This window comes from Scylla paramamosain, chromosome 2 (assembly GCF_035594125.1).
Source record: "Scylla paramamosain isolate STU-SP2022 chromosome 2, ASM3559412v1, whole genome shotgun sequence".
Classification (NCBI taxonomy): Eukaryota; Metazoa; Arthropoda; class Malacostraca; order Decapoda; family Portunidae; genus Scylla; species Scylla paramamosain.
In genome coordinates, this window is record NC_087152.1 from 1,760,001 (window position 1) to 1,779,616 (window position 19,616).

The 19,616-nt window shown below is 41.9% G+C and overlaps 1 protein-coding gene across 19 annotated transcripts in view; it reads left to right on the forward strand.

Annotated features, from left to right (window-relative positions):
- Nucleotides 1–19,616, forward strand: part of LOC135108273 (E3 ubiquitin-protein ligase lubel-like) — a 76,533-nt gene that overhangs the window by 16,559 nt on the left and 40,358 nt on the right. For 18 of the 19 annotated variants that reach the window (XM_064019109.1, XM_064019049.1, XM_064019053.1 and 15 more), the window contains exons 2-8: nt 903–975; nt 7,620–7,765; nt 8,550–8,693; nt 10,124–10,180; nt 11,897–11,999; nt 12,332–12,437; nt 12,830–13,052. In XM_064019109.1, the coding sequence (XP_063875179.1) occupies nt 903–975; nt 7,620–7,765; nt 8,550–8,693; nt 10,124–10,180; nt 11,897–11,999; nt 12,332–12,437; nt 12,830–13,052 (852 nt within the window). The remainder of the gene's footprint in view (nt 1–902; nt 976–7,619; nt 7,766–8,549; nt 8,694–10,123; nt 10,181–11,896; nt 12,000–12,331; nt 12,438–12,829; nt 13,053–19,616) is intronic. The other variant, XM_064019091.1, reaches the window with a different exon arrangement.

The following is a 19,616-nucleotide window of genomic DNA, read 5'->3' on the forward strand; positions in this document are numbered from 1 at the left end:
TGAAAGCAAAATAACATAGATTCACCTGTATGACACATTAGCGCATTTGAGACACTGTCGATACCTGAGCTTGAGTTTTACAGTGATGTAATAAAACTACAAATCAAGTCATTAAACTCTATTGAAAGTGGAAGTGCTGCGCCTCAACGAGTCAAGTATTGTGTTGGCGACAGAGAGGAGCTGTCTGATGTGTCTCTGCTGGTGGAGGTGGCGGTGGGAGCGTGGGGGAGGTGAGTGAGGGGTGGCGCCGGGCCAAAAGGAAGCTGGTGCGAGGCCGGACACTGCCCCACGCACGGCGCCCCTCCTGCCTGGGATTAAGGACTTGCTAGTTGTGACATGAGGATATTAAGATTATGCTGCTTTGGTCTAGAGGAAGGGATGTGTGTGTGTGCGTGGCAGCCTCTTGAACTCATGCAGCAAGAATGTCTTACCGGGGCTGCTACACACGCACTCTCTCTCTCTCTCTCTCTCTCTCTCTCTCTCTCTCTCTCTCTCTCTCTCTCTCTCTCTCTCTCTCTCTCTGGCATCTATAGTGTTGTGCATACCTTCAAGCACAGTGATCTTGTGGCTCTGTGTATGCCTTTCCCGTCGATTGCAACGCAGAAAGGATGACGATACACTTATATTTACCTCCAGCCCTCGACACACGAGTACACCACCTGCGGGCACCAAAAAAAGCAAGGGACAAGCCTGCATACGACTCACTTACGCCTCAGGGGAAGGTGTCAAGGGCGATGTTTATTTATTTTTTCTTGTATCATCAACACCATCATTGCCATTCGTAGTAATAGTAATAGTGGTAGTAAGTAGTAGTAGTAGCAGTAGTAGAAGGAGGAGCAGGAGATTTAGGAGGAGCAGGAAACATGGAGCCTCGACTGACACGTTTTCTCCATTCTTTGCAGCCCGGAGACAGGAAGAACAACGAGCCCGAGTATGAGGAAGTTGGCCCTCCTATCCACCTGAAAAAGGCACCAGGTACTGTGCCAATCAATTATCTTCTACCTGCATACCTCTGTACCTTTATGTTGCAGATCCAATTTCTCAAGTGTCATGAATGCATTCGAATGTTGTTTCAATACAAAAGCTATACAGTAAATCATCTCCGTATCCCACACTTCTATAAAAAAAAATGTGTGTTGTCCATAAGTTATACTGTGTTTCAATAAGTAGTCCAAGGAAAGTGAGATCTAGAAAGTGTCAAAGGAATTGGGCGCTGCTGGAGTCACCCAGCAGTGCAGCCAACGCTCTCTCAGTGCATGAGGCAAGGGAAGAGCCGAGTTGCATCGTCTTCTTGCGCTCTGTTGCCTGCCAAAGTTATGGTTCTGACAAACAAGACGGCTAGAGAAAGCAGAGAGAGAGAGAGAGAGAGAGAGAGAGAGAGAGAGAGAGAGAGAGAGAGAGAGAGAGAGAGAGAGAGAGAGAGAGAGAGAATCACGAAGTCGATGTTATTATGATAGTTACGATCTCCACGCCGTGAATAATTATAATTTTAGATTCAGGACGCACTCCAAACTAAAGTCTTGGCCTTGCAGCTGATAACGCGTCCCACTGGCTTATCGTACAAGGCAAGGAACGCGCCAGTCGCCGTGCACTTCTAAAGTAAAAAGGATTTGCAATCTTTTATCGTGAGGTTATCTCGCTATTCTTAAAGTGACTTGTGTTCAGTTAATCTTTTATGTTATACTCGTTTTCGAATACTGATTAGAAATACAAGAACTGCACATTTCAATATCGTGAAGTCCTAACTTTTAATACAAGCTGAGAGTAGAGTTTTGTAGGTCGTAAGGTGGCGGTGTGGCAGTGCGACTGTTAAACATCTGGTGGTAGTGGTGGTGGTGGTGCTGTTCCGGCAGCAGCAGCGACCTTGGCTGAGGGAGGCACTTGGTTATCTTACGGAAGGAAAGGGAATTCACTTGGACAGTCGCCACCTCCCTTACTTCGCCGCACACTGTTTTGTAATCGAGGATATAAAGTGATCGCAGCTTCTCAGGGAAAGAATTGCACCATTCTCTCAAACTGGCGCTTCTCTTTCCTCAAAACAGGATCTCTGAGTACAAATTGTCAGCGTCTCGCGTCTCACCCATTTCCTGTCTCCTTGCCCCTGCCTTGTCTCCCGCCGCGCCTCGATCTGTGACGTCACAGTCCCCTGCCAACAGTCCCGGCGCGGCACTTATTTCCTCCGGCTACTTGTGTTTACGTCAATGGTGCCAGAGTGCTCCTTCCTGGTCTCTCTCTCTCTCTCTCTCTCTCTCTCTCTCTCTCTCTCTCTCTCTCTCTCTCTCTCTGTCTTCTATATTTTCTGTGTCATTTCCATTTGTTACCTAACCTTGATTTCCACGTTTCATCATATATTACTACTGGTCAGGCAGGATCCTCAGCCACTGCCTGTCGCCATCTCTCATCTGCTTAGTTTTTTTTTTTTTCTGAGCTTCGGTTGTCATTATTCATGGTGTTCGTGTCTCATACTTTATGTGACGTCTGCATTTTTCCTCGATAATAATTTATCGATTAAATCATTGGCTGTGTACCTCTCAATGGCCGCCAGCTGTTGTTACTGTTCTTTATTGCTTCCCCGTTAAATCACTGGCTTATTGCCTCTCACTGAATGTAACATTTTCTTATATTAGTTAATTCCCAATGTTTTATCTTCCATAGTCCCTCTTTCATGGCAAGAAAAGTTGCAGTTGTTCATTCGTCTCTCGTTTGTATTATCTCCGCCACTCTGGTTCCCGTATGTGCTAATCTGTTACAGTAAAAATCTTTCTCAGCGCTTACAGAAATTTCTTATTTCCTCAGTTGCTTGCATAACTGACACCATTGTTCCTCTTGAGTTGTTCTTTGCCTATAGAAATACAATCATAGGGAATATACTGTGGATTGTAACGGCATTCCTTAAAACTGGATATCTTTTTATGAATAACGTTTTTATTTTTTTCCCAATAGCAGACTTAGATATAGTCCTTTAAGTGTTGACGCTGTTAAATGGTTAATAAAATAATCACCAAAGTAATTCAATTTCCAACTCAAACTGAAAATTGAAGTTAGAATTGAATTAGAATGGGAGTGATGAAACGGAGGTGCAGATTATTGTGTACACCTTACATGTTAGCTCTCTCTCTCTCTCTCTCTCTCTCTCTCTCTCTCTCTCTCTCTCTCTCTCTCTCTCTCTCTCTCTCTCTCTCTCTCTCCTGTTACATGCACTGCAGTAATCACTAACAGGTTATGTTCATCAATAATTCAGCGTAGGGCGTGAGGCACACAAACTCTTATTTGTGAGCACAATTTCACGGCGCGCCAAATCAGTGCACACCTTCCTCACAAAGCTCAATATTAGTGACTATACTGTGACGTTTGTTTACCTTCCCCTCTTTATTACAACACGCTTATTCTCCTTTGCTTACTCCAGCTGTCTTCCTCCTCCGCTGTCCAAAATATCGAAATTGTGAGATAATCTTCAAAGGATTCACAATTCACTGCAAGAAAGTACTGTCAATGCTTAATGTAGCGTTGTGTGTGTGTGTGTGTGTGTGTGTGTGTGTGTGTGTGTGTGTTTTAGTAATGTCAATAACTACTGTAGAATCCAGGTAAAAATAAGCACTTGCAGGTCGTTGTCATGGGAAGAATGCCTCACCAGATGTCCCCAGTGGCCATAAACTGGGACATCAGAGAACAGTTGACAAAGGCACCACCTGTGTCGTTCCCCTTCACCTCTCGCCCACCCACTCAGGCGTCCGCATCACACCGCTATCTCCCTCACCCACCCATGCACGCCTCCCCCATCACCCCCTGACCATCCCCACCAAACTCCAAATACATCCCGCAACAACCGATGTTAAGCAGTTTTGTCATAAAAGGTGTTCATATACTAGGATAACATTTTTAAGTGTAATTTTATTCAAACTTCAAAATATTAACTTTATAAAAACTTAACAATACTAGTCTTGATAACACATTGTAAGTGTTGGCTTGTTGCTGAAAAACCATAATGCACCTAGGTTAAGTTAAGGAGCATTTGCTTCACTTTCATGACAGCAAGGAACACAGACAACAAAAATATAGGTACAAACATTGGAAAATGAAAGTAAGACAGAAAAAAAAAAAAAACACGTGTACCCACCACGGCTCGAGCCAAGACGTGGGCGCCCGGAAGCCACTCCCACTCATCCATTGTCACGTGCACCGAGCACCGCTAGTGAGGCTTCATCTCAGTGAAATACCCGTCATCAATATTTCTATGGATTCATTGAAAGAATGATTGCATTGCCCAGTTGTTTGTCCGTTGCATTAATTTTATTCTATTTGCTGCGTGCTATTTTTCCTTGAGCGTTAGTTTTCTTATGGAACCAGCCAGTAGGTTGATTCAGTGATTACTGTTATTATCATCATCATCATCATCATCATCATCATCATCATCATCATTATTAGCAGCAGCAGCAGCAGTAGCAGCAGCAGCAGCAGCAGCAACAGCAGCAGCATCCCAGTTATCGTTTTCTTCATCATCATTGTTGTCGATGTCGTGGTTAGCATCATCGTCATTATCATCATCATTATCAAGTGTGCCTCATTACATTTTTTTATCTTATTATTTTATAGTAGATAACACAAACTTACAAGAAAAGAGACTTACGTGCCATCACATATGTATGTTATGTGTACATGATGTTTACAGTGAATGTATTTCTTATCACTGTTTTTTAATCAGGTCGTGTATCGGCGAGGAAGCGTGGTGCAGTGACTCGCTCTCATGCACTGTGTTGTATAAACCAGTATACATATAATCGATCCTAAGCCAAGAAATTTTTCCTGGCCTCGAAAAGATTCCCAGAACTACTTAGGCAGCATTTATAAACACGTTTTCAGGCCAAGCATGTACCCAGTGTCCCTCTTGTGGGCTGGAGGTGAGGAGGGGGAGGATGGGCGTAGTGGACTGTGTTCCCGTCACTTGGCATCCAAAGACTCCACCCACACGTAACACCTGCCTTGCATTTTTGCAAGTGATGATTAAACAACAATTAATGATGAAACAACCCTGTTTGGGTTTTATTATGCTGTAACAAATTGTTTTCTTCTCTATAATGTTCCATTTTATCTTATCTCTTGTTTTTCGCTCAAGTACAAGATGGGGACTTTTATTTGTAGTACAAATTTATTTATAGTACAAATGTTACAGATCACAGGCTTATGTTTAATTAGAAAATATCGTAGGTATTGGAGAAAATTGATGAGCAGAGAACTGACATCTTAAGTTGTTGGTTGATCATGCCACCGGCCGTTTTAGATTCAAGGGAAGCTTGAAATGTGAACCCACATAAAGGATCTAAGACTGCAACAAACCACTCATACTGCCGTGCGCCAGTGAGGGGCTGGTGCACTGCTGAATCGTACTCGCAACATTACTTCATGTGTTTCATCAAAAATTAACCGAAAAGGAGAACGCTGACATTGCTGTAGTAAGTAATTTTCCTCAAGAAAGGAAAGAAAATCCGAACTCAATAATCCCAACTAAAAGCCCAGCCACGCCTCCCCGAGAACTTTGCTCGAGACAGCTTTTTGTTTGATGGGAACATGTCGCACGCTTGCCAGCATCGGATCGCAAACAATTCTGGGACAGTGTTCCGGGCATTGCCTCATGCGGTCATGGACACACCACAACAGGTAGTCTCGTCCATACTAGTGCTGATTCGGGCGATTTCCATTAATCTGGGCACATGCGCGATACACGTGTTGTGACCAGGTACAAAGCAAGAAATATGTTACAAACACCTTTCATACATTGTGCTTGCTGGCAGCATAGGTTCCTTCCAAGAATGTGGTATCGTATCAGTATCTTGCTCTCGACTACCTGAACTTCAAAATAAATCGACTGGTGTCAATAAGCCCCTCAGTACTCCAGACTCATTGGTCATCCATCTCTACGATCTCTCAATTTACTATATTATTTTTATTAAGTTCATTCCTAACTCAAGAAGGTTTAATGCATCGATAAATTTAGGAAGAAAGGCGTAAAGATTTCTTGTTATTCAAAATTCACCGTTGTCGGTCATTCTTTCGTACTTATGAAGACTTTCCTGTCCATGCTTCATTTTGTCTACATAAAAGAAAAATATGAAACAGAAAACTGGGTCATAGTATCATTTTGCTTTGTTTATTTGTATGACTAGAGCACATGTTGGAATCTTCACGACTAACTTACTGTATAGCTATGTTGCGGCGCCTTAGATCAGCCAATTAGTCAGTTACCTATAATCTTCCCTGCATCACCCCAGCCCAAGGTTTGGACGCACATCGGCGACTCACCACGTTCTCTTCCCTTATCTGCCTCGCCACGGAACCCACGCCTCGATGGTGGATGGTTGGGCGAAGTTTTTGCCTTGCGTGTTTTGGCAGGATTGCCCGCTGCGAGGCAGGGGGCTGGTCATACTTCCTGATTCATTACCTGTCGTCGCGATGTTTGGATATAAGAAGAAATATTGAAAGACTGAGTGAAGAGTGTTTGTGTATGTTGGAGCTGCGTCCTTACATTCGTGAACTCAAGTTATTCTCGGAGGTCTGGTTGGAAAGAATACTGCCATCGTCTTATCTGGGCATGAGCGAGGGAGCTGGGAACCCCATCCTCTGTTCTTTATTCATACAATGAGACGAAGTGTATTGTCTTGTCTTGGCTGCCCTTTTGAGAGGAATCTCAGTTTGACACTCTTATGATACCGTTCTGATTCGTTCACCGGAGTGTGTTTCACTGTTTTGAATGCTGTCATATTTCGCAGGAGTGCCTGTTTCAAATTCTCATCTGAACATTCTTATCTAACATTTTGATTGCAGTAAATTTTTCATACTCTGAATTTGAATAATGAATGCCGGTCATTTGACGACTCTGACATCTCATTAATTAAGATTATTACATTAATTGACTCTCGCTATAATTCTATGGTTAGAAATTTGCAAGACTGAGTGATTTGTGTTTACTTCCTTCAGCCAATATTGCTCACATGGCACAGCGTTGGTGCAGGTCATGACGCTAATATGTGAGGCTCGCTGATGTGAGCGCGTGAAACCTTTCAGTAGTGGAGAATTTACGGTTTCTTGCCTCTCTCATGTCGCTTACTTGTTTGTTTATCTGCCTGTTTGCCTATTTTGTTTTGAGTATCATGTTTTTCATACAAAATAATCCACCTTCCTTCACGCAACATCTTAAATATTAGAATGTGAAGTTTAATTACACTACATCGCTATAACAAATACGCACCAGCGCTGCCAGACACAACACTCCTCACTGCCTTGTCTTAGGTAACATTATCAAGCAATTGTCACCTCTGCTGTTACCGCCAACGCCATCATCCTCACTAGTCCTCTCGTTGTTGCTAAAAGTTGTGTAATAGTAGTAGTAGTAGTAGTAGTAATGGTAGTAGTAGTAGTAGTAGTAGTAGTAGTAGTAGTAGTAGCTGTATCTCATCCGCTTTTTGTTTATTATTCATTTTTTCCCCCTCTTTTTTTTTCTATGTGTGTGTGTGTGTGTGTGTGTGTGTGTGTGATCATTAACACACACGTAGACATAGATATAGATGTAATACAATTGCTAAGTGCCTTTTTGAATATTGGAGTAAACAGTGCGTGTGTTGCAGAGAGCCGCGGGGATGGCCATAACTGCGACCTGTGCGGCTCCATGGAGGCTGCGGTGCGGTGCGAGAAGTGTGGCAACCAGGCCTTCTGTATGTCCTGCGACGACATGTACCACCGCCACCCACGCCGCAGCGCCCACGTCAGGAAGGTACACATGGAAGGACGTACATATACAGAGTCTGTTTTATCTTACCTCATAAACATTTATTCTCCGGAACTTATGGTTTAGAAATGTGTGATCTTTCTCACTACATTCCTCTTACCTTGAGGAATGTGTTCGCTTTTAGCGCAGTTCCTGGTAGGTTTGCAGGAGGGGCGGGGACAAGGAGGGTACCTACGCCATTACTGCAGCAGAAGGATGGTGGGGGTATGAATGAAAACACAGAGGAGTGTGTGAATGAGTGTGTGTGTGTGTGTGTGTGTGTGTGTGTGTGTGTGTGTGTGTGTGTGTGTGTGTGTGTGTGTGTGTGTGTGTGTGTGTGTGTGTGTGTGTGTGTGTGTGTGTGTGTGTGTGTGTGTGTGTGTGTGTGTGTGAGTTCTCACCTAATCGTATTTGCTACAAGTTTGACTGAAGTTCGGATCTAATGTCTCCCTCTTCACAGACGCAGGAGAGGACTGTGTTCCTTCTTATTTCACTTAAAGTGTGTTATTGTTCTATTACATTTAGCTTGATGCAATGACTTCAAGTTTGCTTTTTTGTCCCTTTGTTTATTCGTCATGAAAAAAAACAAAATCTGAAGGCGTCATAGAGTCATGTAATCATAATCATAATTTCAGTCAAGACAGACCTTCCCAGCTGGACAGACCACACGCATCTTGTGGCAGCCGCTGGTAAACAGGTTACAAAATTTTAGATCGTCACAGTTAAGAAAAAGGAAAAAGTGCTTGATCTTCGTCCATGGTTTCCTGACTCCTGTGTGATTTCTTTTTAGGCGGTGGACACCAAAACCCCGACAGGAGGCGTGGTGAGACCGCCCTTGCCGCCCAAGGGAGAGGTGCCGCCCCCACAGCCACCACCGAGGAAAAATAAGCGGGCTGGCTTCCTCTCCAGCACAAGCTTCAGCAAGAAGGATCAGGTGAGACGACACAACGCTCCCTACGACTCGGTACAGGCTGTACATTAGAAAAAATATACATATATCGTTTTAATATTTCCTCAACACTGCATACACTACTAAGCTCAAAGATGCATTTGATTTTTTATTTTTTTTTATGCCTTTTTCTTTTCTCTTTTGTACCTTCCTATATTTTTCATAGACATTTTTTCTTAATTTGCAATGCTATTAAAAGATGCAAACAATAGGAATGTTTTTTTATGATGAGGTGTAAATATCATGAGATCATCAGATATAAAAGCATTTAGGTTTATAGTTGCTTACAATATAAATTTGTGTTCAGTGATAAATACCTGTCCCTTAGATCTTTTAGTGGCCACAGTGTGAAGATATTAGCCGGTTCACTAACCGTCAAATCGCTCATACTCAGTGACGGATATTTGGTTTGGCTGCCGAGTCCGAAAGCGCTGTTGGACTAACGCCTGCGTCGCGCTACACTTGCTTTGTTTGTCTGTGTTCCTTCCGCGGCGCCGCCTCCTTCACTGCCTCCAGCTTGCTTCTCCAGTCCCTTACCACGTCACTTCTCACCCTTTAGTATTCATCACCTGTCTCTTCACTCATCTTTTTTATTTTAATTTTACTCATACTTGAGTAATGACCCTTCAATAATTATTTCCATTAGTTCACATCTTATAAACTCTCTTGCTGCTGTTTCCTTTCCTCATCCTCTGCTACAGGTGTTTATTGTTTCTAACACCCTATGACTCCTTTGTTAATTTTATCCCTCCCTCTCGTTTTCCTTCATTCCACCCACTCCTCTCGACAATATTCGAACATAATATTATCTTAAGGCTCGGCTTATTTGATTCTGCAGGAAATGAACAATGAAAACTTTTCGAAATTGAAAAAAAAACTTTTCAGTAATTCTGCATGCGATAATCCGAAGATGGAATGTTTTACTCAGTTTCCAAATCTCACTTTTTTTCCTTGATATGCATGGTCCTGTCATCACCACATGACTTGTGTACCGATAAGTAGCATGGCACTGAGCGTTGTCAAGATGGACACGTCTTGGAAGCAAATGGATTGTAAGGAATGCTATTAGGAGATTTTAAATCTAATTGAAGTTTCTTTAATCTCACTGAAGAAGCCTAGCATCTCCCTGATGCTGAAGAAGTTTCCGTGTACATAAAGACATGCAAATCTATAGAATATTTTAAGTGAAATGTTTCACTAAATTGCATGATATTTTCCAACTTTTAAGGACATGTTGTGCATGAGCATTGTTACTGATTGGTTATATCTGTTATATATTTTCCTTTTCAAACTTTATCTTTATTGACCAATAAGAAATTTCAAAATTTTTGTCTCGCCTGAGGCGTTGGTCCTTCATCCACTTCCTTTCGTCCTTGTTTTCTATCCTTCCTCTCCCTCTGGCTGTCTCCCTGCAGGCCTACGGTCGTCCTGGCACAGTCGCCTCCCGCTCAACCAGCATGACCAATCTTCAGGTAACTTATGGGCTTTCTCCTGACTTTTTTTTCCTCCTCTGCATGTTGTTGTGTCTTGAGTGTGGCTTATAAGGAAGTTTTGCATGCAGTTTTCCATCCAGTAAGAGTTTGAGAGATATACAAGTGTTTCCATAGGTTAGAAATATTGTAGGAATGGTTTGCTGCTGTGCATCTTCCATTGGTTCTCAGGACACTTGAGTGTTGAAAGTATGGTCCTCCCTGCCCTTCTTGTTTTGCAGGATATTGAATTCGACGGTGAAGAAGGAACGGTGTACACTCTACCTTTGCCTCTGCGTCGCCCTACGGTGAATCTCTCTCTCATATATCCGGACTAACCTTGCATCATTCCTGTGCAGTTTAACATCTTTAGATTTCTGCATCTTGTTGTCAAGAGTGACTTTAGAATCATTGCAGGACTCTACCAGAACACGAAGAGCCTTATGGAGAGCCTCGTATTTACTGTTGTTGGTTGTGTACAACAAACCAACGTGCTAACCTGCCAAGGAAATAGTTACGTGATATTTTTTCAGGACCCTCAACTCAGCTTGATGTCGTCTTTTGTCATAACTCAAGTCATTGTTGAAAATGTACTGCCTTGCTACCTCTACCCGCATCTTTTCAACTCCCTGTTTGGGATGGCGAAGTATGATAACCATTTGGTGGCTATTATATTCATAAGCATTATTTTTTACTGTGGCATGATTGATTTATTGCTTATGACAAAATAGGTATGATATGAAGTGCTAGAAAAAGTTTCTTTCTGTCAGATTTTTATGTTTACTGAAACACATAAAGCTTTTATGTCACTGTGAAATGATGTGCAACCAAGCTACTCATTGAATATGTTTGCATGGTGATATTAAGCGAAAATTCATGTACGAGTATTGATGTAAATTAGAATAATAATTTGCTACAAAAATATAAAGTTCAATAATTTATCTTTGGTGATGCATGATAGCATGGCTTTCTGTAGCATCATGCTGCATAAACACCTTTAATGTAACGTGATTGTGACACAGCTTGATGGTATTGTTGCATGATGTGGTAATTGCTCGCGACGAATTCCGTCCTCTCACAATGAGAATAGTGTTTTCTAGTATATCTTTCGGGTGCGTCAGTGTTCCTTCCCCTACAGGCTGGTATATACAGGTTAATCATCCGTTCATTAATATACTACCCCAACTTCGCCAACAGGTGCACAGAGATCCATTACCGTCACATCATTTCACGTGGTGGCAACAGTATGATGCGCTATGTAGTGACTAAGTGCGACAATGGAAATCTACCAGTGGGAAACCTCATGATCTTATTAAAACTCGACATTTTACTCTGAGCAGCTCCGCCTAATTTCATTCAGTATTATCCTCGACGTGATTAATTTCATTTCGTTCGTGGAGGTTCTTGATGCACAGATCCATGTTTTAAAATGTTATGTCTAATTACCGCTGATCTCTTCTTTGTATGAAACTGTACCCCAGCCATTCAATGTAAAAGAAAAAAAAAGAAAAAACCTAATTCTTTCTATGTCAAAAACTACTAAAAGATTATCACCCATGTAAATACTATAAGAGATTCATACAGCAAGGACTCCATATGATCAGCATTATGGCAATCTCAGAAAGGAGTAAGGGATTTACAAGACATCGAATGACCGTGCAAGGTTTGACAGGAAATTAGACAGAGGTTAGGAGTGGCACTAATTCCCGCCTCTCACAGACGGCCTCCAGCGACGGCAGCAGCGCGGGGCGAACCATCATGGGCAGCCTGAAGAGGTTCATGGGAGCGAGACCCCTGCCCCCGACCCCTGACCACGGCAAAGGTGAGCCCCGCCCCTTCCTCCTCCTCGTTCTTGTTCCCATATTGACAATATGTGATATAAAAAGAGTAAATGCATAAGAAAATGTCAAGTTATTGAGGAACTCTGCCTAAATTACATGATGTAATGAAAACTTGTTTCCCCATTGTCACATTACGTGAGATCTTGTATCCGTCCATTATGGCGTTCTGGTTCTCAACTCACTATGTCCTTGCAAAGAAGTCATATTTAATGTTGTACATGCTGTACTCCCCATCTGTTACCTTCTTTACCCTAGATGAAAATTTATAATCTAATAGACTACCTAATGCAATGCACATTTATCTTTTTCTCAGGTATGGCGAGTCCAAACCAGAGTGAGACCAGCGGGGCAGTGCCGGTGGGGAGGCCCGTGATGCGTGCCGCCACCAGCCCCAGCCTTCCCAACCTGAACGACCACATGTACGTTGGTCTACAGTTGTGTTACGTCCTGTTTTTTATTTTCATTGTGAAATTCAGTATCCCTTATAATGATGCTAGATGATACAGCTCCTATTATTAAGAATTAATCTTATAAATTGTAAATAACAAATCTGGAAACTTTTTGCTCCCTTGCTGGGGAAAAAAAGTTTTGGAGATCTATTTTGATAATACCGGAGTTACGTCAATCATCTCTTTCTCTCTTTCCCTCTCATGATGCATACTACCATGTACGCCAATAAAAATGATAAGCAGTTCGTGATATTTCTAATGTAGGAAACGCGTTCATTGAAATACTAATGGTCCCTAAGAAATATTTGCTGCCGTTTGAGAGATGAGTGTCAGTCTTTCTGAAGCAATGCACTTTTCACCAGTGAAGAGGAGATGAAGAAGGAGCTGCCCCAGTCAGTGGCTGACTTCAACACAACGACGATGCCCCACAACTCTGTCTCCACGCCCGCTACACCCACCTCAGCCCATGCACCGTACCCGCCGCTGCAGCCCAAGGCCCCCCAGCCCCAACCCGCGACGCAGACACACTCCCTTGGTAGAAAGTTTTCCCTGCAGCAGCTTCCCCAGAGCCTTGAAGACAAGAGGGTGAGTACACTGCATTTTCCTTTCAGACAAGTTTTGGATTGATAGCTGCTGAAGACCTGACTGGGGCGGCGTGTCCATCCATCCCTCATCCCTCACCAGTTAATTATCCTCATCGTCATTTCTTCTCATTTATCATTTCATACGAGTAGATTGTTGTTATATTGTTTGATAATCTTAATATGTATCTAATATGTATTTGAAGTTAAGGCGCACTCTGAAAGCTAATTATGCTACTTCATTTTACAAAAACTGATAAGGAACAAACGGTCGTGTGAAATGTTTATAAACCAAAAAAACAAAAACAAAATTAAAGTTATCGCGGTTCGTAATTTCACATATCAGACGTATGACATGGACGGGTATGGACTACGTATGCACACAGACGCTTATGTTTTATTTTTATGTTTATTGAGTGTTTCTTATAACCTTGACTATATAATTTCTGAAAGCTGCACCTCCTCAGTATCCGAAAACCAAAAAGTCACTACATGCAATATCCTAAAATCTAACATCAAGGATGAAAACACTGGGCTAAGGCGAACTAATGAACGTGCAACCTGTTCAAATTACTGAATGCATCAGGAACCTGTGTAGGGAACGGCCCGGGTTTGACCTTAGTTGTTCAGACTTGCTGACGCGTTACCTGTTTGGACAAATGACCATTTAATAAGAAGCACGATTAGGAACTGAAATCGTGATCCAACATGTGACACATAAGACTAGGCATGCATGCATCCTGTCCTCGCCAACACTTGTAGTGTTGACTAGTTAACAGAACGTCTGCATGCTAGTGTAATTGTCAGCGACGATAATGATGACGACAAGGACGATGATAACAGAAAAAAAACAACAATTATAGAACTAATACAAAGTTACATTCTTCTGTTTGGCCAAATTATTCCATAAAGAATATAATTGACTGCATGGGCGATATTTACTTTGTAAAAGTCAGCATGTTAAATATTGCTTCCCAACCTTGGAGGTTTAATACAGTGGTGGTTAAGAGTGACCTACACCCTTTTCCACTGTGATATGCGTTTTCTCTCCAACTTAAATTCACTGATCTATTAACAGTGGGTAGATTGTTACCAGATCGGAGGACTTCAGATTGAGAAGAAACTTTAACACAATGGAATTGAGTGTGTTCACTCCCTTGACTTCTTACCATGACTGTATAAAGAAGAGAAAGAACCCAGACAGATCGTCTTAACACGTGGCCTTGACGTTGCGTTCCTAGGTCCCAGTCTCCGGTCTCAGCTCGATGCCTCCCCATCACCCTTCGTTCAGCACACGCTTCCCTGTAGACACTTATAGATCTGTGGATGCCGCTACGTGTCACCCGAGCTGAGATGCCCCAGCGATCTCGTGCTGTGGTAGTTTCCCCTCCGACATGCCCTGCTGAAGCTGCCACAAAGACTTCTGCTTCTGCCTCTTCCTCTGTGTTCTTCTTCTTCTTCTTCTTCTTCTTCTTCTTCTTCTTCTTCTTCTTCTTCTTCTTGTCATTATTATTATTATTATTATTATTATTATTATTATTATTATTATTATTATTATTATTATTATTTTATTGTCATTTTGTTACGTGGATTATTGTTATCTTTGTTGTTGTTGTTGTTGTTGTTGTTGTTGTTGTTGTTGTTGTTATCATTGTTCATTATTACTTTCTTTGACTTCAATAAGATCGTATATACGTACATGAATTGATGAAATACCTTCATTACAGTAAAAACCATAAGGGTCTAAGTAAATGTTAAAATAAAAGTAGTTGGAACCGTATTATGAGGAACCATTATTACCGCACTCGACTTGTGAGTGTTTCCGTATGTCTGGTACTCACTAAGTTTAGTCGGTCATTAGTGTTCACGAAAAATACAAACTCATGAGCAGATTCTTAGCATTCTTAACCTGGAGTTGCCGCCTTCAGAAATGCCCCTGTCCACTGTCAGACACGTGCAGCATAGTTCACTGTTCCCTCCTTCGGCCATGTCCCTCCCCCTCTTCCCAACTTCAAGACTAGATGCTGCGTACCATGAATCTTTTTTTTTTTTTATTACTATTATTTATTTTTATCATTATTTATTTATTTATTTATTTATTTATTTATTTATTTTATTTTATTTATTTTTTTTTTTGCGTTTCAAGAAAAGTGGCAGCGGAAAAAACAATAATAAAAATGCTTGCTTAAATATTCGCTCCTGGAAAGATAAAGAAAAGTCGGAAATCTAGCGAGATTTTGGTAAATATTACTCGTATTATTCTTTGTGATTCGTCAATTTAAAATAAACTATGAGTATACGTGAATTTTTCCTTTACTTTCTATGGCATCATGTGCTTTTGACGTGGAATGAAAATTTTACGACAAAATTAGTGTCATCTCTAAAAAGAATTTCCTTACATAAATAACTTTAACTACAAAAGCTTTATGAAATTGAGATCTTGTAAATTCTAACACTTATGTGGTTATGTTCCATTGCTAGCAAAGTTGATTAGGCGAATTTAAGATGTACTTCACGTTCATTGAGCGTTGTTTATGTACGTGAGAGAATGTGACGGTCGGATGAGAAGTCATCGCCAGCGTCAGGCCTCCTCATCCTCACACCACCAAGCAGCTTAGCCCGCGCTGACGAATGACACTGGTGGCGTTAGCATGATGGGCCGCCTGCCAGCCTACCTGTCGCCTTCACCACCACCTGCTGAGGAAAATGTTCAAGACAAGAATGTAACGCAGCATCTGGCGGTGAAGTCATCACTCGAGCTTGCAACGGAAGGCGTTTATAGCCACAGGTGTCCAGTGGGATTAAACTAGAAATTTAATTAAACGTATCTTTGACGTGTCGTCGTGTTACTAATGGGAGGAATAAACTTCCTTATGACGTGTTTATGTATGACACATATGCACGCCGAAATCGACCAAAGAGCATATGGAAGGGTGCAGAGATCACTAGGAATGCAGGTGTGTCCCTCTTGTACACAAAATCCTACGAATATATTTTCAGCTACGTTAGATTTTGAAACTTAGATTTCCTTCACGGCTTGAGGGAGACACCACTCATCCCTCTCTCCGACAGTAACGACGGGGATCACATTAGAGGCGAGGGAGGTAATGGGCTCGTGACGGGCGCGTGGCGGTGCGGCCTGACTTAAGGACTAAACACATTTTCTCCTTTGGGGTTACCGTTTTCTTCTTCTTCTTCTTCTTCTTCTTCTTCTTCTTCTTCTTCTACTTGTACTTTCATCCATTAGGGAAGTAAATATATTGCCTTAACCTTTCGTAGATCTAAGAGTGTACTTTGTTACGCCAAACATCAGCCTGCGGCACCACCACCACCACCGCCGCCGCCTCCCGCTGGTTGACGCCATGCCAGCAGCCGCCTGTGTTTTACGTACGAACGGGAGTGTAGGATGTAAATCAAGCCGTTTCATTTCCCCTTCCAAACAAGGTTACAATCTCGTAAAGATGCATGAAGCTGTATAAAGAAGAAACATTATTCCCTTCATCCATCTATTTTTTCACTGTTACTTGTCTGGTATTATAGCATAACTTAAAGCAAAATTTCAAGTTCATTCAGTTGTATATTTATCATATTGAGAGAGTAAAAAAAAAAATTACAGTAACATATATTAAAAGGAGACACAATGTTTGTCCAGGATCTCGTAGAAGCAGATAAGCGTGCATGTTTTATATAAAGGAAACACGTGAACCTATGAACGGGCTCCTGTTGACTAATACTTTTAGATAGCTGCATGAGATATGGATAATGTCCAGCTCTTTATAGGGACATAAATGGCACCATCAATCATACTCGTGTTAAAAGAAGCGAAACCAGTGGCGTCGTTCCTGAGAGCAAAGTTGTGCGTACTCGTGCATGAATATAATCTTGCGCAAGTTATGGGATCCGTTTTAAGTGATCCTCTTGTCTTTTCTTTTGGGACTGACACTTTCTTCACTCTTTTTGTTGCCCTTAACCAGCGCCTCTCTTACAAGAAAAAAGTTTGGTTTCTATTTGATGTGTTATTTGTTGCGTGTTCTGCTTTTCTGACCCCATGTCCCAGCCACTTCTATTTCTCATTCATTTAGTAACTGTGAAATTTCCCTTGGTGTGCTCTCTGATCTATGTTGACTTTTTTCATAGCTTTGAGTTATTCCCAGTATTAACCTTCCATTGCTCTTTTTTTGTACTTTTTTTAAATTGCTGTTTGTTGGTTCAATTTGGTTACAACATTAACTAATTATAGACTTACCTTTAACTAATTATAGACTTACCTTTAATTATAGACTTACCTTCCATTCCTCATGTAGCTATTCTTGCTGGTAACCTAAAAAATTCATCTTCACTGTCAGTGGCATTTCCTTATCTGTTGGTACAAATTATTTTTGTTCCTCCTGTTCATCGAAAACCTTATTTCAGTCTTGCCCTTTTGAGGTCACGGTGTAGTTGTTAGTTTTTTTCGAAATTATGTTAGTGTCCTACAAATATTAGATGATTTATGTATTCACTAATTTTGCTCCACGAGTTGGGCTTCCTGAAGATCACCCTTAAAATGCTGTGGTTTTCGTTGCATGGATTGTCCCAGTTTGACCTTTTTTCACGTATTGATTCTGAGTGTGTGTGTGTGTGTGTGTGTGTGTATGTGTGTGTGTGTGTGTGTGTGTGTGTGTGTGTGTGTGTGTGTGTGTGTGTGTGTGTGTGTGTGTGTGTGTGTGTGTGTGTGTGTGTGTGTGTGTGTGTGTGTGTGTGTGATGACCAAGAAATCCCAGATCCTTTCGGCGCTTCCTGCGACTCCTAACACAAAAACATTGCCACGCCCTCACCATCTTTACTTCACTCACCTTCCCTCCCTCTCTCTGCCGGGTGTCACTCACCTTCCCCCTTCCATCCCACGCTCCCTTTACTCCCCTCGCCTTACCAATCAGTCACTTCCACACACTCCCACCACATCCTCCACGTCAAACGACTATTTCTTGGAATCAATCACGTTGGAATGGATGTTGGACTCTTGATAGTGGCCAGAAATAGGATGTTAAAATACTCAACTTGTGTGTGTGTGTGTGTGTGTGTGTGTGTGTGTGTGTGACATTTTCCAAGCGTCATTGCGTCGCCACGTCTTCATCAAATATTATAATATTGGATTACTGTGCGGCTTGTTGTGTGCTGCTGTTGGTGCTACTTACGGCTACTGTTCCTGCTGCAGTGCCTGATCCATCTGCACTATACTGTTGCATGCATTGTCTTTTTCCTTACATCCGTTGTTGTAGAGAGGATGAGAGCAAAGAAAGAACACTGCAATCAACTATTTTATTACCTGTATGGATTTAATTAAGTCTTAGATTCACAAAAATCCTTCGACAGTATTTAGTAGCTGATCATTACATAGTGGCATTGCTAGTATGGAATGCCGTGACAATGCCTCGCTACCCTCAAGCGGCTCCCTTTTATCGCATCCCGCGAGTGACTGCTGGCGGGATTTGTTTATCATTATATTCAACGGCTTTTCTCATCCGCCTGGTATTTCTCTCTCTCTCTCTCTCTCTCTCTCTCTCTCTCTCTCTCTCTCTCTCTCTCTCTCTCTCTCTCTCTCTCTCTCTCTCGCCCCAAGTGCCAATGACCATTAGGGAATGCAAAAAAAAAAAAAAAAAGAAGTGTGATGTTTAGATTTCCTGAACATAACATACTTGTTGGTGCGGCTCCTCTGGGCCTTCACCCACACCAACAAAAATATATTCACCACAGCAGATCCAACACGTGAGGCCCGATGAGCGACAGTGAGGGGAAATAACCGAGCCCATGCTTTTAACTCCCCTCAAAGCTCTCTCTCTCTCTCTCTCTCTCTCTCTCTCTCTCTCTCTCTCTCTCTCTCTCTCTCTCTCTCTCTCTCTCTCTCTCATCCTTTTATCAGTGTAACTGTTTTCGTTTACATGCTCGCCCGTATACGCAGACACAGAAACACACACACACACACACACACACACACACACACACATACCAGTAGTCATGGTACACAGTGACCGTGACATGTGAGAGGATTCTAGGTATTGGTAAGATTTTAATTTGACATAACGAAGCACCACTCCTTTATCTTAGACTAGATCCTAAGTTATCCCCTGTCTTTGTAGTCAGTGTTTGTTCAGAAGAGAAGTACATATTTTTTTTTCCTTCGTCTAAAGGGGGAGGGAAAGGAAATGTGTTCCCTAAACCTTTATCTAGGCACGTAAAGATTGGATTACCTAAAGAAGCTTCATTTTATCTTTTTGCCCAATCTGTTCCTTACTATCCAGCGTTTATCAAACTCTCCGTGATGTCGTCGAGTCTTAGAAGGCTACACAGTGATACAAGGTGACTGAAAATCGTTATTCGCCCAGCACCCGTGCAGCTCATCTCTTCAATCACTTACGGAACTGAAGCGAACAAGACTTGACAGATATGATGTATCCTAATGACAACTGAGTCCTTTGCTCTGTCTTATAAAAAAAAAAATGCTGCGAAGGCAGTGCTGCAGGGAATGGCTGATGGGAGCAGCATACACCGATGCTTGCCTTCGCTGTGTCCATACTTCTTTATTTGT